Consider the following 13,475-nt stretch of genomic DNA (forward strand, 5'->3'; position numbering starts at 1 on the left):
GAGTCCTGATGACGCTTCCTGATGGACAGTCTGGAAGGCTACGGCTTCCTGCTCCATGGCGTGGCTGCACCAGGGCTCCATTTGGCCTTTTCCTCAAATGAGTGTGTCTCCTTTGCGCCCCCAGAGCGTCAGCTTTGGAAAGCCCAAAACTCCCGTAAAATGTACCGTTCCTTCTGCTTCTTGTCCCACAGATGCCCGAGGCCTCATTCGGTGGATGTTGATGGTGAACCCCGACCGCCGGGCCACCATCGAGGACATTGCCAACCACTGGTGGGTGAACTGGGGCTACAAGAGCAGCGTCTGCGACTGCGATGCCCTTCACAGCGCCGAGTCCCCACTCTTGGCCCGCATTATCGACTGGCACCACCGTTCCACAGGGCTACAGGCTGAGGCCGAAGCCAAAATTAAGGGCTTGGCCAAACCCGGGGCCCCCGAGGTCATGCTGGAGCGGCAGCGGTCGCTGAAGAAGTCCAAGAAGGAGAACGACTTTGCTCAGTCCGGCCAGGACTCGGTGCCTGAGAGCCCATCCAAGGTGAGCTCCAAGCGGCCCAAAGGGATCCTGAAGAAGCGGAGCAACAGCGAGCATCGCTCTCACAGCACCGGCTTCATCGAAGGCGTCGTCAGCCCCGCCTTACCCCCCGCTTTCAAGCTGGAGCAGGACTTGTGCCGGACTGCCGTGCCCCTGCCAAGCGCCCCCGAGGCGGAGGTGCCCGCTAAACTCAGCCCCAAACAGTCGGCCACGATGCCCAAGAAAGGCATCTTGAAAAAGACCCAGCAGAGAGAATCGGGTTACTACTCGTCCCCGGAGCGCAGCGAGTCTTCGGAGCTGCTGGACAGTAATGATGGGCTGGGTGGCGGCATCCCCTCCCCGAGCCCCCCGGATCCGGCCAGGGTGACGTCCCACAGCCTCTCCTGCCACAGGAAGGGCATCTTGAAACACAGCAGCAAGTACTCAGAGGGCACCATGGACCCGGCCCTGGCCAGCCCCGAAATGCCCACACTGGAATCCTTGCTGGAGCCCGGCATCCCTGCCGAGGGCCTCTCCCGGAGCTACAGCCGGCCTTCCAGCGTCATCAGCGACGACAGCGTCCTGTCCAGCGACTCCTTCGACTTGCTCGACTTGCAGGAGAATCGCCCTGCCCGCCAGCGCATCCGCAGCTGCGTCTCTGCCGAAAACTTCCTCCAGATCCAGGACTTTGAGGGGCTCCAGAACCGGCCCCGGCCCCAGTACCTGAAGCGGTACCGGAACCGGCTGGGAGACAGCAGCTTCTCCCTCCTCACGGACATGGACGATGTGACTCAGGTCTACAAGAAAGCGCTGGAGATCTGTAACAAACTCAACTAGCTCCCCAGGGTGCAGGGGTGGGTCGGGGTGGGTACAAGGGAGGAGTGGGAGTGGTGACTGGGCTATGGACAGAGCTGGTTACCTCTTTGCTGGCCATGACAACAGACTGAAAAAGGATCGGTGCTGTCTTGCTTTGGCCAAATTTGCAGCCTTGAGCCAGTGCATATGAGGGAGAAGTGGGCTCTTGGCCAGTCCTGCCAACTGCCAGTCAGAAGTGGGATCCTCATTGGCATTTGCTTTACGGCACCTCCTAGAGTCCAGGGGAGGTGGTGTTGGCCAGCACTTAGCGGGTGGGGAGGGAGCATATGGGAGAGGAAACGTTTCCCTAGAAGTCGTCCACGTGCTTCTGGAGGAGGGCAAGACAGACTGGGGCCATCTGCTCTGAGTGAACTCAGAGCTCGCTCCTTCTCTCCTTGCGTTAGCAGGCTTGGTCTGCCTGCAGGGGGTGGGCACGTAGATTTCATCTGAGCTTGAATCGGTAATCGATGGATAGGGGCTGCTGGGTGTGCTGGTTTGAGTAGCCCAGACAGTGGGAAGGAGTGCTGTGATTGAATAGTAATGGCTGCCATGGGGATGGGAAGGGGTGCAGTAGCACTCTTGCCGTGTAGTTGCCATCCTTGACCTGGCTAAGCCCTGGGAGTGCTAGTGTAGATCCCATGGGATCTATGTTATCTCTTTCATGCCACTGGTATGGCATTTGTTAATTTGCTACTCTGCCTCGAATGGAAGACAGGGCCTTGGTCAGAGAGAGAGTGCTCTGAACACTGCTAAGGACTTAGAGCCAGCCCATGGTGATTTTTTGGCTTTCTGTTGTCTGCCTCTTCTTTCCTGGTGTCTTCCTGGCTCTTCAGCACAACCTCCAAGGGTAGACAGGGAAAAAGAGGTGGTGTCAGAGGTCAAAACTATGGTGTATAACAGAGCTTGGAACCCTCTGTGATCTTTTGCAGATGAGTGGAAGTTGATCCACACCAGCAAGGGGACAACTTGTCAATTTCTTTAACATCTCAATATTAACTGGAATGCTGCCTTGTGGGTTCTGACCTGTGTGAATGTTTTGAATTGGATGTGATATCGTCCATAGTCCCCAAAGGAGTAACTCGCTCAACCATTAACCTTGTTTACTCGTAGCAAACGGTTTCCCCATCCACTAAGGGTAGAATCCTCAGAGGTAGGCGAGTTTCCTTCTAGGGAGTTAGTGTGTAGGTGGGGTATTTGGATGAGGAAAGGTAAGTCAGGCAGAAGGTGTTTCCCCGTACGAATCTAGGTATTCTGTGTCCTACCTGCCTAGAACTCCTAGGCTTTAGGAGGAGCGTTCCAGCCACTCAGATGAATAAGGTGCTTCAAGAGCAGAGTGGGTTGGGAGGAAGCAGAGCGGAGAGGGAACACTTCCCTGGAAGTCCTCCAGATGGTTCTGGAGGAGGCAGAAAAGAGGTGTGACAGGACTCTTAGCTTGAAAAGTAACATAGCTAACATAGTGTAACTTCTAGACACCCGGATTACAGGTGATCAGATGTCACGCCCACAGTGGGGCATCTTCAGATACCGAGTTTGGAATTAATGGTCTTATTTGGGAGTTTGGGACAACTTCAGGTTCTACTGGCCCCAGCTAATTGAAACTTTTGTTTCAGGATGGCTGACTTCTGAAAGCCAGCTAGACATTTAAGGAGAACTAGTCTTGGGGGTATTTTGGGGAAAACCAACAGATAATAGTTCATGGGGAGAAGAGAAGGCATTCACCTTCAGGTACTAAGAACATTGATTAGAATGAAACTGCCCTTTTCCCTAAGGAGATGTGGCTCCATTTCTCCCCTTGTCACCAGCTCTGGGGCTTTGGCTTGTGCGTCCCTTCGGGTTGAGCTGAGTAGTGTCATATGGGAAGCTTTCTGGTTTCCCTTCATTCAATTCCACCTCCTTCCTGAACTCCAAGGTAGGTTCAAAGGGAAAAAAATTCCGTAGCTAGCAAACTGCGTATGGGGCGTGTGGGTGCGCGGAGGGCATTCTGCAATCTCTAAAGCTCCCTCCTTGTCTCATTTTACGCAACCTTTTCTGGACAGCCTGCACTGCCACACTGCTGGTCCCTCACGCATGGCAGCCAGCCTGGTTGGTAGCTGTCAGTATGACTTAGGTATAACACCTACCTACTGGTTGGTGTATTTTCCTCTTGCCCAAGTGATTGTGTCTGTTTGGTATTTTCCATCCTTACAATCTTCAAGTAAAAATGACACTATTAAGGAACGTCATTCTACCCCCACCCCCAAAACACATGTATGTTCTCTTTTGTCAGTAGAACCAGACAGTGGATTGTGGTAAAGACAGTCCTCCACTCAGAGGAAGAGACCCTGAGTTTAATCCTGGTGTGCTGGTGGCCTTAGGCACCTGCAGTATCTCCGGGGCTGAGTTTTCCCTTCAGTGAGGGCTGGAGGGGTAGATTAGCTGGTCTCTCAGGCCTTGCCTAGTTCTGACATTCTGCTAACATCCTCTGATTCTGGACGTGATGCCGACTCTGTCCTTTTAAGGAAAAACTTGGAATAGAGGGACAGGCCCTCAAAGCAGCTCCCTTGCTTCCTGATTAAGTCCTATCATCCCTTCCAGCCAATCCCAGCCAAGGAAATTATGCTTGATTCATTTCCATGGAATTACAAGTGAGAGACACTTTGATGACCTGGTGGACCAAGCAGGAGATTCAAGGTCAGCTCTCCTGGTCCTTTCCTTGCCTCTGTGGGCCTTTCAGTGTCTTAGTTTACACATCTGCCAAAGGAGTAGACTTATACTTCTTGTTACAGGTAAATTTCAAGGCATGATCAGTTTTCAGGAAGTGCTTCAAGACCCCAGGCAAAATGAAAATGCCAAGTACTCTCTGAATTTCCATCCCTGTTACAAGGTGCTGCTTCTGCAGATGACAAGGTGCATCTTTCAGGGTGAGACTCTGGTGAGTGTTGGCCACGCCTGCGGTCTTGAGTACAAATGTGAATGACTGACTGACTGCTTATTGCCAAACTGGAAATGTTCTGTAGGGATTTACTGGCATGGTATCATTCCTAGAAGAAAAAAAAAAGAGAGAAACTTGACTGCACATTTTTTTTAATCCGTGTTGTGACTTTTATTTAATTTCTATTTTTTTTTTGGTAATAAAAAGTTGACTTTTTTATTTGAATTTGTCTTTTTTTATTTATTGGTCTGAAAGGCATTTCAAAGGTATTATAATAATATATTGGTGTAATTTAAACGGTGCAACATGCTTTATGTCTCCAGTCAAAATTGGTTTTCATTCATTTGATTGGTTTGAGCCCAGGACAGCCTACAGGGGAAAAAAAAAAGCTGGATAACCACCCAAAGTGTTTGTATTTTCATTGGAAACTGATTTGTTTTTGTTTCTGTTTTTATTTTTAAATTAAATAAATTGCCATGAACTGAACTGAACTGGGACGTTGCTTCTTTATTTGGTTGTTTTTCTCTTAGTTAAGAGAATGACAGAATGGGTATAAGTAACAGAAACCCACCTGTTAGCTTAAGCACAAAGGGGGAATTTCTTCGAAGTTCCCAGAAGAGGAAATGTAGCTGGCCGTGCAGTTGCAACCAGAAACTGGAAAAGTAGGACCCAGTCCCTCTTTTCTGCTCCTCCTTGCATGCCAGTTTCATTCTTCTCCTTCTGTAGCCTCACTTTCTCCTCCCTGGTTTTATGACCCACCTTGGCTTACCCCATAGCTTCCAAATTTACATGTTCTCAGTTCTGGTTTCCAAAAAGTTGACCCTTTTCCCACAGTCTGGACTAGAGGTGGCATCAAAGGTTAACCCTTAGCCACACTTGCTCCCCACATGTCAGTTTCCTCTGCCTGCCCCCTGCCTCGGCCTCCCTCTATCCCAAGGGCAGACAAAGCGATCATATGGTTGCTCTGAGTCCAAATCATTGGGCCATATTTCCTAATGGGGAAGGCCACTGCTCTGCCTATAATAAAATGCCGTCCTTAGTCCCATTTGCCATTGTTTTTTGTGCTGACAGACCCTCAGGAAGCTCTTGGAAAGAGGGATGAATAACAGGGTAAGATTGAGGAGTTCCTGGATCCCCGTCATGATATCAAATGACATTCAATCCTACCCCTAGTCTCTAATATTAGAGAGTCATGCTGTGCACTGAATATCAGTGTTAGGGGTCCAAGCAAGAGAAGTCGGACTTTCCAACGAAAGTGCAACTTTCCAGTTTAGACATGATGATGGCTACTGAGTCAAATTTCTTCACCTCTTTGGGCCTCAGTTTTCTCATCTGACTCGTGGGTATATTAATTGCTACCTTTGCCAAACTCTAACAGGGCTTTGAAGAAGGAAGGAGAGAACTTCTGTGAAGTAAGCCTGAGAGTAAAACTCATCATGAATGGGAAACTGTAGTCCTTTCTTTACAGGGCGGTATTCACTGACTTTTAAAATAGGACGTTTGAGACAATCTGCCTGGTCTGGAGACTCTTAATTCTTGCTTTGGTCTCTACTGCTGTTAGCAAATGGGCCAGTCAGTCATGCAGGATAAGAGACTAAGGGGAAGTTCACCTATAAGTGAACCCCTTTGGCTAAATGCTGGAGAGGGTGTGGAGAAAAGGGAACCCTAGTACACTGTTGGTGGGAATGTAAATTGGTATAGCCACTATGGAGAACAGTATGGAGGTTCCTTAAAAAATTAAAAATAGAGATACCATATGATCTGGCAATCTCACTTCTGGGCATATATCTGGAAAAGGTGAAAACTCTAATTTGAAAAGATACATGCACCCCAATGTTCATAGCAACACTATTTACAATAGCCAAGACATGGAAGCAACCTAAGTGTCCATCAACAGATGAATGGATAAAGAAGATGTGACATATGTGTGTGTGTGTGTGTGTGTGTGTGTATATATATATATATATATATATATATATATATACACACACACACACACACACACAATGGAATACTACTCAGCCATAAAAAGAATGAAATATTGCCATTTACAGCAACATGGATGGACCTAGAGATGATCATATTGAGTGAAGTAACTCAGAGAAATATTACATGATATCACTTTATGTGGAATCTAAAAAAATAATACAAACAGAAACAGACTCACAGACATAGAAAACAGACTTATGGCTCCCAGAGGGGAAAAGAGAGGGAGGGAGGGATAAATTAGGAGTATGGGATTAATAATACAAGCTACTATACATAAAGTACATAAACAAAGGATTTACTGTATAGCACAGGGAACTATGTTCAATATCTTATAATAACCTAGAATGGAAAAGAATCTGGAAAAATAAACTGAATCATTTTGCTGTATATCTGACACACAATACTGTTAATCAACTATACGTCAACAAAAAAGTAAATAAATAAAAAAATAAAAGTGAACCCCTTTAGAAAGGCATAATTTGGCAGTCAGATAGGAGGAATAGCATATGCCTGTTCTAGAGGCTGGACCAAATGTGACATGTAAGGGGTAGAGAGGAAATAGGGGTGGCTGGATTGGCACAGCTGACATGTTGTCAACTGATAGGTCAGTGAGGTTAATGGGAAGTGGTCACTTTGAGGAAAATCAAGAGAATTATATTTATTGAGCTTCTACATGGTGCTCACTTCATCCTGTTCAGTGGCAAGTGGTAGAAACCCAACTTAGACCATGTTAAGTAATAAGACGAATTTACTGCTTCTTGCAACTGAGAAGTCCAAGATGTATGTCTCAGGCACAGCTGGATCCAGGAGTTCAAGTGATGCCCTTGGCCTCTTTTTCACTCACTGTCGCTGGATGTGGGCTTCATTCTTAGGCAGGCTCTCTCTGCATGGCAGCAAGAGATCTCCCGGTAGTAACAGGGTTATGAGGTCTTCTTACTGTGTGATCCTGGAGTCAGAGAGAGATTCTTACTATCCTAGCATTTATGTGCCAAGAAAGGACTGTGATTGGCTTCTTTTGGGTCATTTGTCTCCCTCTGGCCCAGTCACAGAGTCCAGGTGGAGAGATGCTCCAATTGGCTAGCCTCGATCCTATGCCTACCCTTGTGGTATACTTGAATGACAACTCCCTCAGAATCACAGAGTTGGGGAGGGCACCTGTCCCAAAAGAAGGGATGCAAGCTTGACAAAAAGTAACCCATGTTAGTTACAACTTTTGGACATTAATTTCCTCACCTATAAAGTAGCATTAAATGATTCCTAACTTTCAGAGTTATTGTGAAGATTAAGTAAATCACTTAATACAGGACTTGACACATACAAGATTTTTAATTTATATACAAAAGATCAGGAAATATACTATAGAAAGGAGAGATATTTGTTAGGAAGATTTTTAGCTGTAAAAATCAGGTGTAACAGCAAATTCAGCTGAAACTGGTTTAAACACTACAGGGGCTTTATTAGCTCATATATTTGGAATTTCAGAGATAATGGTGGATTTCATGGTTACGTAGGTCTAGGGGGAGAAATGGATAATAAACAAGTAAACAAAATCCCTGAAAATTACAGATTGTGTAAGTGCTATAAAGGAAATGGATAGGGTGCAGAGTCAAGAATTAAGGGAGGGGATACCTCTTGTATAAAGGGTAGTCAGGGAAGGCAAACCTGAAGAGGGACCCTTGGGGAGAGGTCTGAAGATGAAGAATTAGCTATATGAAGAGTGAGCGTTCCAGGCAGAGGGAACAGTACATGCAAAGGCCTTGATGTCTTCAAAACAGAGCTTTACAGGGTTAATATCTGGTCCATCTGTATATGACAATCATGGTCCAGGAAGTCTGGTGTTTTGCTAAACATCTGTGGCCACATTCTAACATGAACTGGCTGTGATCATTTATGATTTTGTGTATCCTTAATTACAAGTGGCTGCTTCCTTTGACAGGTGGTCCCCAGATGAGACACATGCAATTTTAAAAGGAGGATATGTTTTCACTGCAGAAATTCACTGCTAATTTACTGAAATTTATGGAGAGGATGTTTTTAATCCTCAGAATCCTGTGAAGTTTGGGGTATGGAAATGGAGCAGCAGTGATGCTCTGTAAAGACCAGAAAGTGGGGTCTAAGGTTTTCATGTCATAAAACCTGCCCCATGATATTACAACTTTCTGGTTCCAGTAGGGAATTGTATAGAAAATTAGCAATCAATTTTGTTTGAAAATTATGACAATTATTTTCTTATTGATGAAAATTTACACTGCCCATCTCTACCTGACTGGGAATATCCACTGCATCTTCACCAGTAGTTTCCTCCATCCACTCCCTGAGCTAGTTTTCATTTCTGAATTAGTCTGGATGGGCTATGTTATGTGAAAGTAACAAACCCTGAAATGTCAGGGGCACAATATGGTGAACGACTACTTCTTACTCTCACCCAGTGCAGTACAGCTTGGGCAGCTCTTCCTGTCATGCTGTCTCCATGCAGGCACTTTCATCCTGCGGTTCTTTCATCCTGTGGTCCTGCCTTCTTGAGGTCCTTCATTTCCAGCTGTGCCAATGGGGGTGAGAGAAAGCACAAGTCAGGGCCTTTTAAGGAGCAGGGCTGTACGTGGCATCCATCATTTATGCTCAAATCCCACTGGCCAGAACTCAGTCACCTGACCCCAACCTAACTTCCTGCATAGTCTTCAAGTCTATAGTACTTAGAAAGTGAGAAGTAAAATGGAATCAGATGGGCACATAACAATGCCTGTCACAGCTTCTGTCAGTTCACCGTGGGTTGGCGGGTGGTGGTCCCAGCATAAACAGAAAGCATTATTGTTAATAGTTACCAAGTGCTGACTGAGCTGCAGGCGGTGTGCCTACCCTTTAATACATCGCCTCTTTTAATGTTCCTCGTGTTCCCTTACCTCCAAGATGGGGAAACAGTGTTGGAAACATGCAGTAACTTGCCCAGGTCATCCAACGGTTAAATGTGGAGCTGGATTCAAATACAGGGTGGGCTGACCGGATTCTGAGCCCAGGATTTTAATTGCTCTGTTGTGCGCCCGGGATGATCCTTCTTCAAGTCAGGCTCCTTGATCATATGCCCCATCCTGTCACCATCCCTGTTCATGGAAGTGGCATTTTCCTGCAGGAGCTAAGCAGATAGCATGAGGAATGAAGACACTGGCCCAAGTCTGTGCATTCTCCAAACAAACATGGACAGGAGAGCAACCGTCCCCCCGCACCCCATTGGTATCAGCTTCTAGAAGACCCAATCTCAGCAGATGGAGTTAACAGAGTTGATTCAGATTTCTGAATTACCCTAGAGTGAAATGGGTTGGAAGAGTGAGTCTTTCCCCATCCTGAGAACCTGCTGTGTCTTAGAACTCAGTAGATGGGACAGTAGGTCTTCAGTGGCTGGGTCCCTTCTGTCCAAAACTGTGTATTCACATGTACCCCCCAAGAGAGCTCTACAATTCTTTCCTGTGCTGGTGTGCCTCAGGGGACCCTGCTTCTGGAGAGCTGAGAGCACAAAGCAACTTCTTGGAGCTACATGAAAACACAGGATGTCAGGCTTGGCTGCATGGACCTGCCTGGGGTCAGGCACTGCAACCACAACTTTTATCACACTAAACACAGAGCATCGCCATGTCTTCAAGGCCTAGAGCAGGGCCATTATACAGGCATGGCCCCAGATTGGGCTTCCAGAGGAACACCTTGCTGTTAGGTGAAACTGAGTGTGGGGAACAGTTCATTTCAGAGGTAGCTGGAGAAAAAGAGCTCCCCAAAATAGCTATCTTGAGAAAGTTCTGCAAATTGGAACTTGTGAATCACTGAAGCTGAAAAACATCTGATTCAGCAGTGCCTAGGGTCTTGCAGAAGCTTCAGCCATCAGACTTTGGAGTCTACACAAAAGGATGTGTGCAAAGCAGAAAGCCCGATACAGACCTCTGAACCAGGCCTGCTGGTTAGCTCCAAAGAGGACATGGTTGTGGGTTTAACCCCTGTGAAGTACAGATGGTCCGTGGTAGTGGGTGCTGCCTAGGCTGACTTCTCATAAACACCATTTTGGGCATAATGATGATGAACTAAGAGGCATGGAAAAATGCCTCCCCTTTGAGAGAAACAACTCATAATCACATGGTAAGGTCTTTCGGGGATCCAGAATAGTGGTGGGTGGGAGGAGGCAGGCAATTAACATTCAAATAAATAATATGACAGATGATGATAAGTCAATGGAAGAAATAAAGCAGGACAAGGAAATGGGGGTGGGATGAGGGGCAGTAGTTTTGGTAGAGTGGTCAACAGGGAAAACTTTATTGACTAGGTGACACTTACGCAGTAAGCCCTACAGCTCCGTATTGAAAAAGTCTTCAGCCAGAGGAAAGCAGCAAGTGCAAAGGCCTCGGGTAAGGAGTACACTTGAGGGGCTCAAGAAACAACAAAGGCCCAGGTGTCTAGAGCAGAGGAAGCAGTAGGAAGAATGGCTAGAGATGATGTAAAGAGGTAGCTGGGGCATCTTAAGCCACAGAACCCCACTATGGAACATATGGAGAGATTTTTTTTCTTGCAGTTTGCAAGGTACGGTCTGAGGACTGCTAGAAATCCCCCAGACCTTCTGCAACTACATAGCTGCGTGAAGACAGATTTTCTTCTTATTTTTGTAAATTGATGGCTCTAGGGTTTACTGCATCCATCTTTAATCACAGTCTACCTTCCAATATTATGCCACTTGATATGTAACATTAAAACTTTCATTTCCCCCATTGTTCTTTATGCTACTGTTTTCACATGTTTTACTTTTACATGTTTTAAACCCCACAATACATTATTACTGTTTTTGTTTTTAATTATCTTAAAAATTAAAAATCAGGCCATATCTTTTATGTTTACCATAATTTCATGTTTGCTGTGTTTTCACTCCTCTGCGTTCCAAGTTTCTCTCTGTTATCATTTTCCTTCTTTATGAAAAACTTTCATTAACATTTCTTCTAGTGATGATTAGCTGGTGACAACTTCTCTCAGCTTTTGTTTGTCTGAAAAAAAATCTTTCTTTCAACTTCAGTTTGGAAAGATATTCTCTGGTTATAACATTTTAGGTGACAGTTTTTATCTTTTGTTCTTTAATCATTCCACTGTCTTCTGGTTTTCATAGTTTCTGATGAGAAGTCTGTGAAAATTTTCCTCTTTGTTCTCCATGTATGGTATGTCTTTTTTTCTGTGCAACATTTCATATTTTCTAGTTATCACTTTGTATTTAGTGATTTGATTGTGATTTCTCTTCGTACGGTTTTCTTTGTGTTTATCCTTCTTTGGGTTCATTGACCTACTTACATCTATACGTTCATTGTTTCTGTCAAATTTTGGATTTTAAAATTGCCATTATGTATTCAAATACTCTTCGTATTTATTCTTCTCTTTCTGGAGCTCTAGTTACATAGGTTATACTGCTTGATATTGTTCACATTTTCTTTTTTTTGACAATGAGGCTCTGTTGGCATTTTTTTCTAGTCTTTTTTTCTTTCTCTGCTTTGTTTTGGATTTGTTTGGAGGGGGTATGTCTTCAAGTTCACTGATGTTTTCTTTAGTAGCATTTAATCTGCTTTTAATTCCATCCAGTGAAATTTTCATCTCTAAAGGTTCTCTTGGGTACATATATGAATTCAGCAATATCTCTGTATCCTGGCTGGTGGGAGTTTGAATATTTCCAGCCCTGGGTGATCTCAGAAGTCCTTTGGCCTGCTGCTCCTCGGCAAGTTCTTTATTATGTTATTTTTCTTTGCTCAGCCTCATAGACTTTCTCCCTACACATTAGCAGATTAGTATTTAAAAACTCAAGGTATCCCTCTGCAGATTTCTGGAGCTCTTTCTTTGCATAGAGCCCTCCTCTCCAGTACTCTGTGCCCCAAATCTAGCTGACTTGGTCTCCCTGATAGCTGTCACTTTCTCTGTTTGGGTTCCCCCTCCTTGTGATTCTCACCAGAAACTGCCTCCAGGTTAAATTGTTACCTCATTTTTTCCTTTCCTTTGGAGATCATAGTCCTATGTTGCTTGTTGTCTAATGTCTGAAAACAACTGTTTAATATTTTTGTTCTGTCTTGCAGGGTTTTTTTTTTTAAAAACAGTGGGGCAAAGGAGTATCCCACAGGAGTTTCTCCTTCATGGATAGAAGCAAAAGTTGAAGTTTAGTCATTTGCCCAATCACAGAAATAATTCATGGCTGAACTGGGTCTTAGCCTCAGATATGACAGACTTCAAAGCCTGTGCCATTCACTGTTATGAAAATCGTGTTCTTCCTCACCACCCCCATCCTCTTTTTAAAAACACATTCCAGAAAGAAGGCAGGTAAAAATCCAATCAGTGAAAGGCAAGTCAGTTATTCTGCTTACTAGTAATTCCCCTAAAAAGGATTAGTCAGGGCGTTTGCCATTGTAGTTGGCTACTGTTCAGAAGTGCCCTGCCAAAGTGAGCTTGCACTGATGTTTTCCTTGTGAGTGAAGAATCTATTGGGGCAGCTCTTCACTTATCTGTTCATTCGTTCATTCATTCTATCATTTATTCATCCAGTCAAGATTATGGAACAGCTATCACGTTCCAGGCACCAGGCTCTTCTTCACGTTGGGGAGCAAGAAGTCACTCCCAACGGGTTCTCTTTTGCTTTCTTCTTCCTCTCCTTGTTCACTCTCCCAAACCTTTAACATGATCATGTGGGAAAGGCCCAGATGGTGACATTTTCAGGATGTCTCCCAGGACCCTGGTGAAGCTTCTAGGGGTTAGGAGAGAAGTTAGGGTCTCCTTCCCTATTAAACGTCAATACCCCTGGGAGGAATCACACATCAAGCCACGAAGCCTGAGCCAGCCATGAATGTTTTAGGAGAAACGTATTAAGTGCTGAGAATAAGAATGAAGAACAACATAGGCCTCTTGGGAAACGGGACAGGATGAGAAAGCAAGGGAATTCTCACAGGAAACGTGGCAAGGATATACTCTGAAATGTTACCTTAAGCAGAGCCACTGAAGTATGTGTCTCCTGCCTTCCTTGGTCTGGGTGTCATAATAATAACAAAGTGAGTAATGTTTTGTAGGTTATAGTTTCCCCCTATACACAGGTTTTCCTTGAGGCTGCCTCTCAATAGTCCCTGGAGGTAAACATTAATACTGCTGAGGAAATGGAAGCTAGGGAAGGGCAGTCACGGGCTCAAAAGTCATCCAGCTGGTAAGTGCATGGCCTGAATC

General features: G+C 45.2%; 1 protein-coding gene across 3 annotated transcripts in view; it reads left to right on the plus strand.

Annotated features, from left to right (window-relative positions):
- Positions 1-4,760, plus strand: part of NUAK1 (NUAK family kinase 1) — a 69,167-nt gene extending 64,407 nt beyond the window's left edge. For all 3 annotated transcript variants that reach the window (XM_019918519.3, XM_019918518.3, XM_019918520.3), the window contains one exon: positions 192-4,760. In XM_019918519.3, the coding sequence (XP_019774078.1) occupies positions 192-1,345 (1,154 nt within the window). In that variant the 3' untranslated portion in view covers positions 1,346-4,760. The remainder of the gene's footprint in view (positions 1-191) is intronic.
- The last annotated feature ends 8,715 nt before the right edge of the window (positions 4,761-13,475 follow it).

The sequence above is a fragment of the Tursiops truncatus genome, chromosome 11 (assembly GCF_011762595.2).
Source record: "Tursiops truncatus isolate mTurTru1 chromosome 11, mTurTru1.mat.Y, whole genome shotgun sequence".
In the NCBI taxonomy this organism is placed as follows: Eukaryota; Metazoa; Chordata; class Mammalia; order Artiodactyla; family Delphinidae; genus Tursiops; species Tursiops truncatus.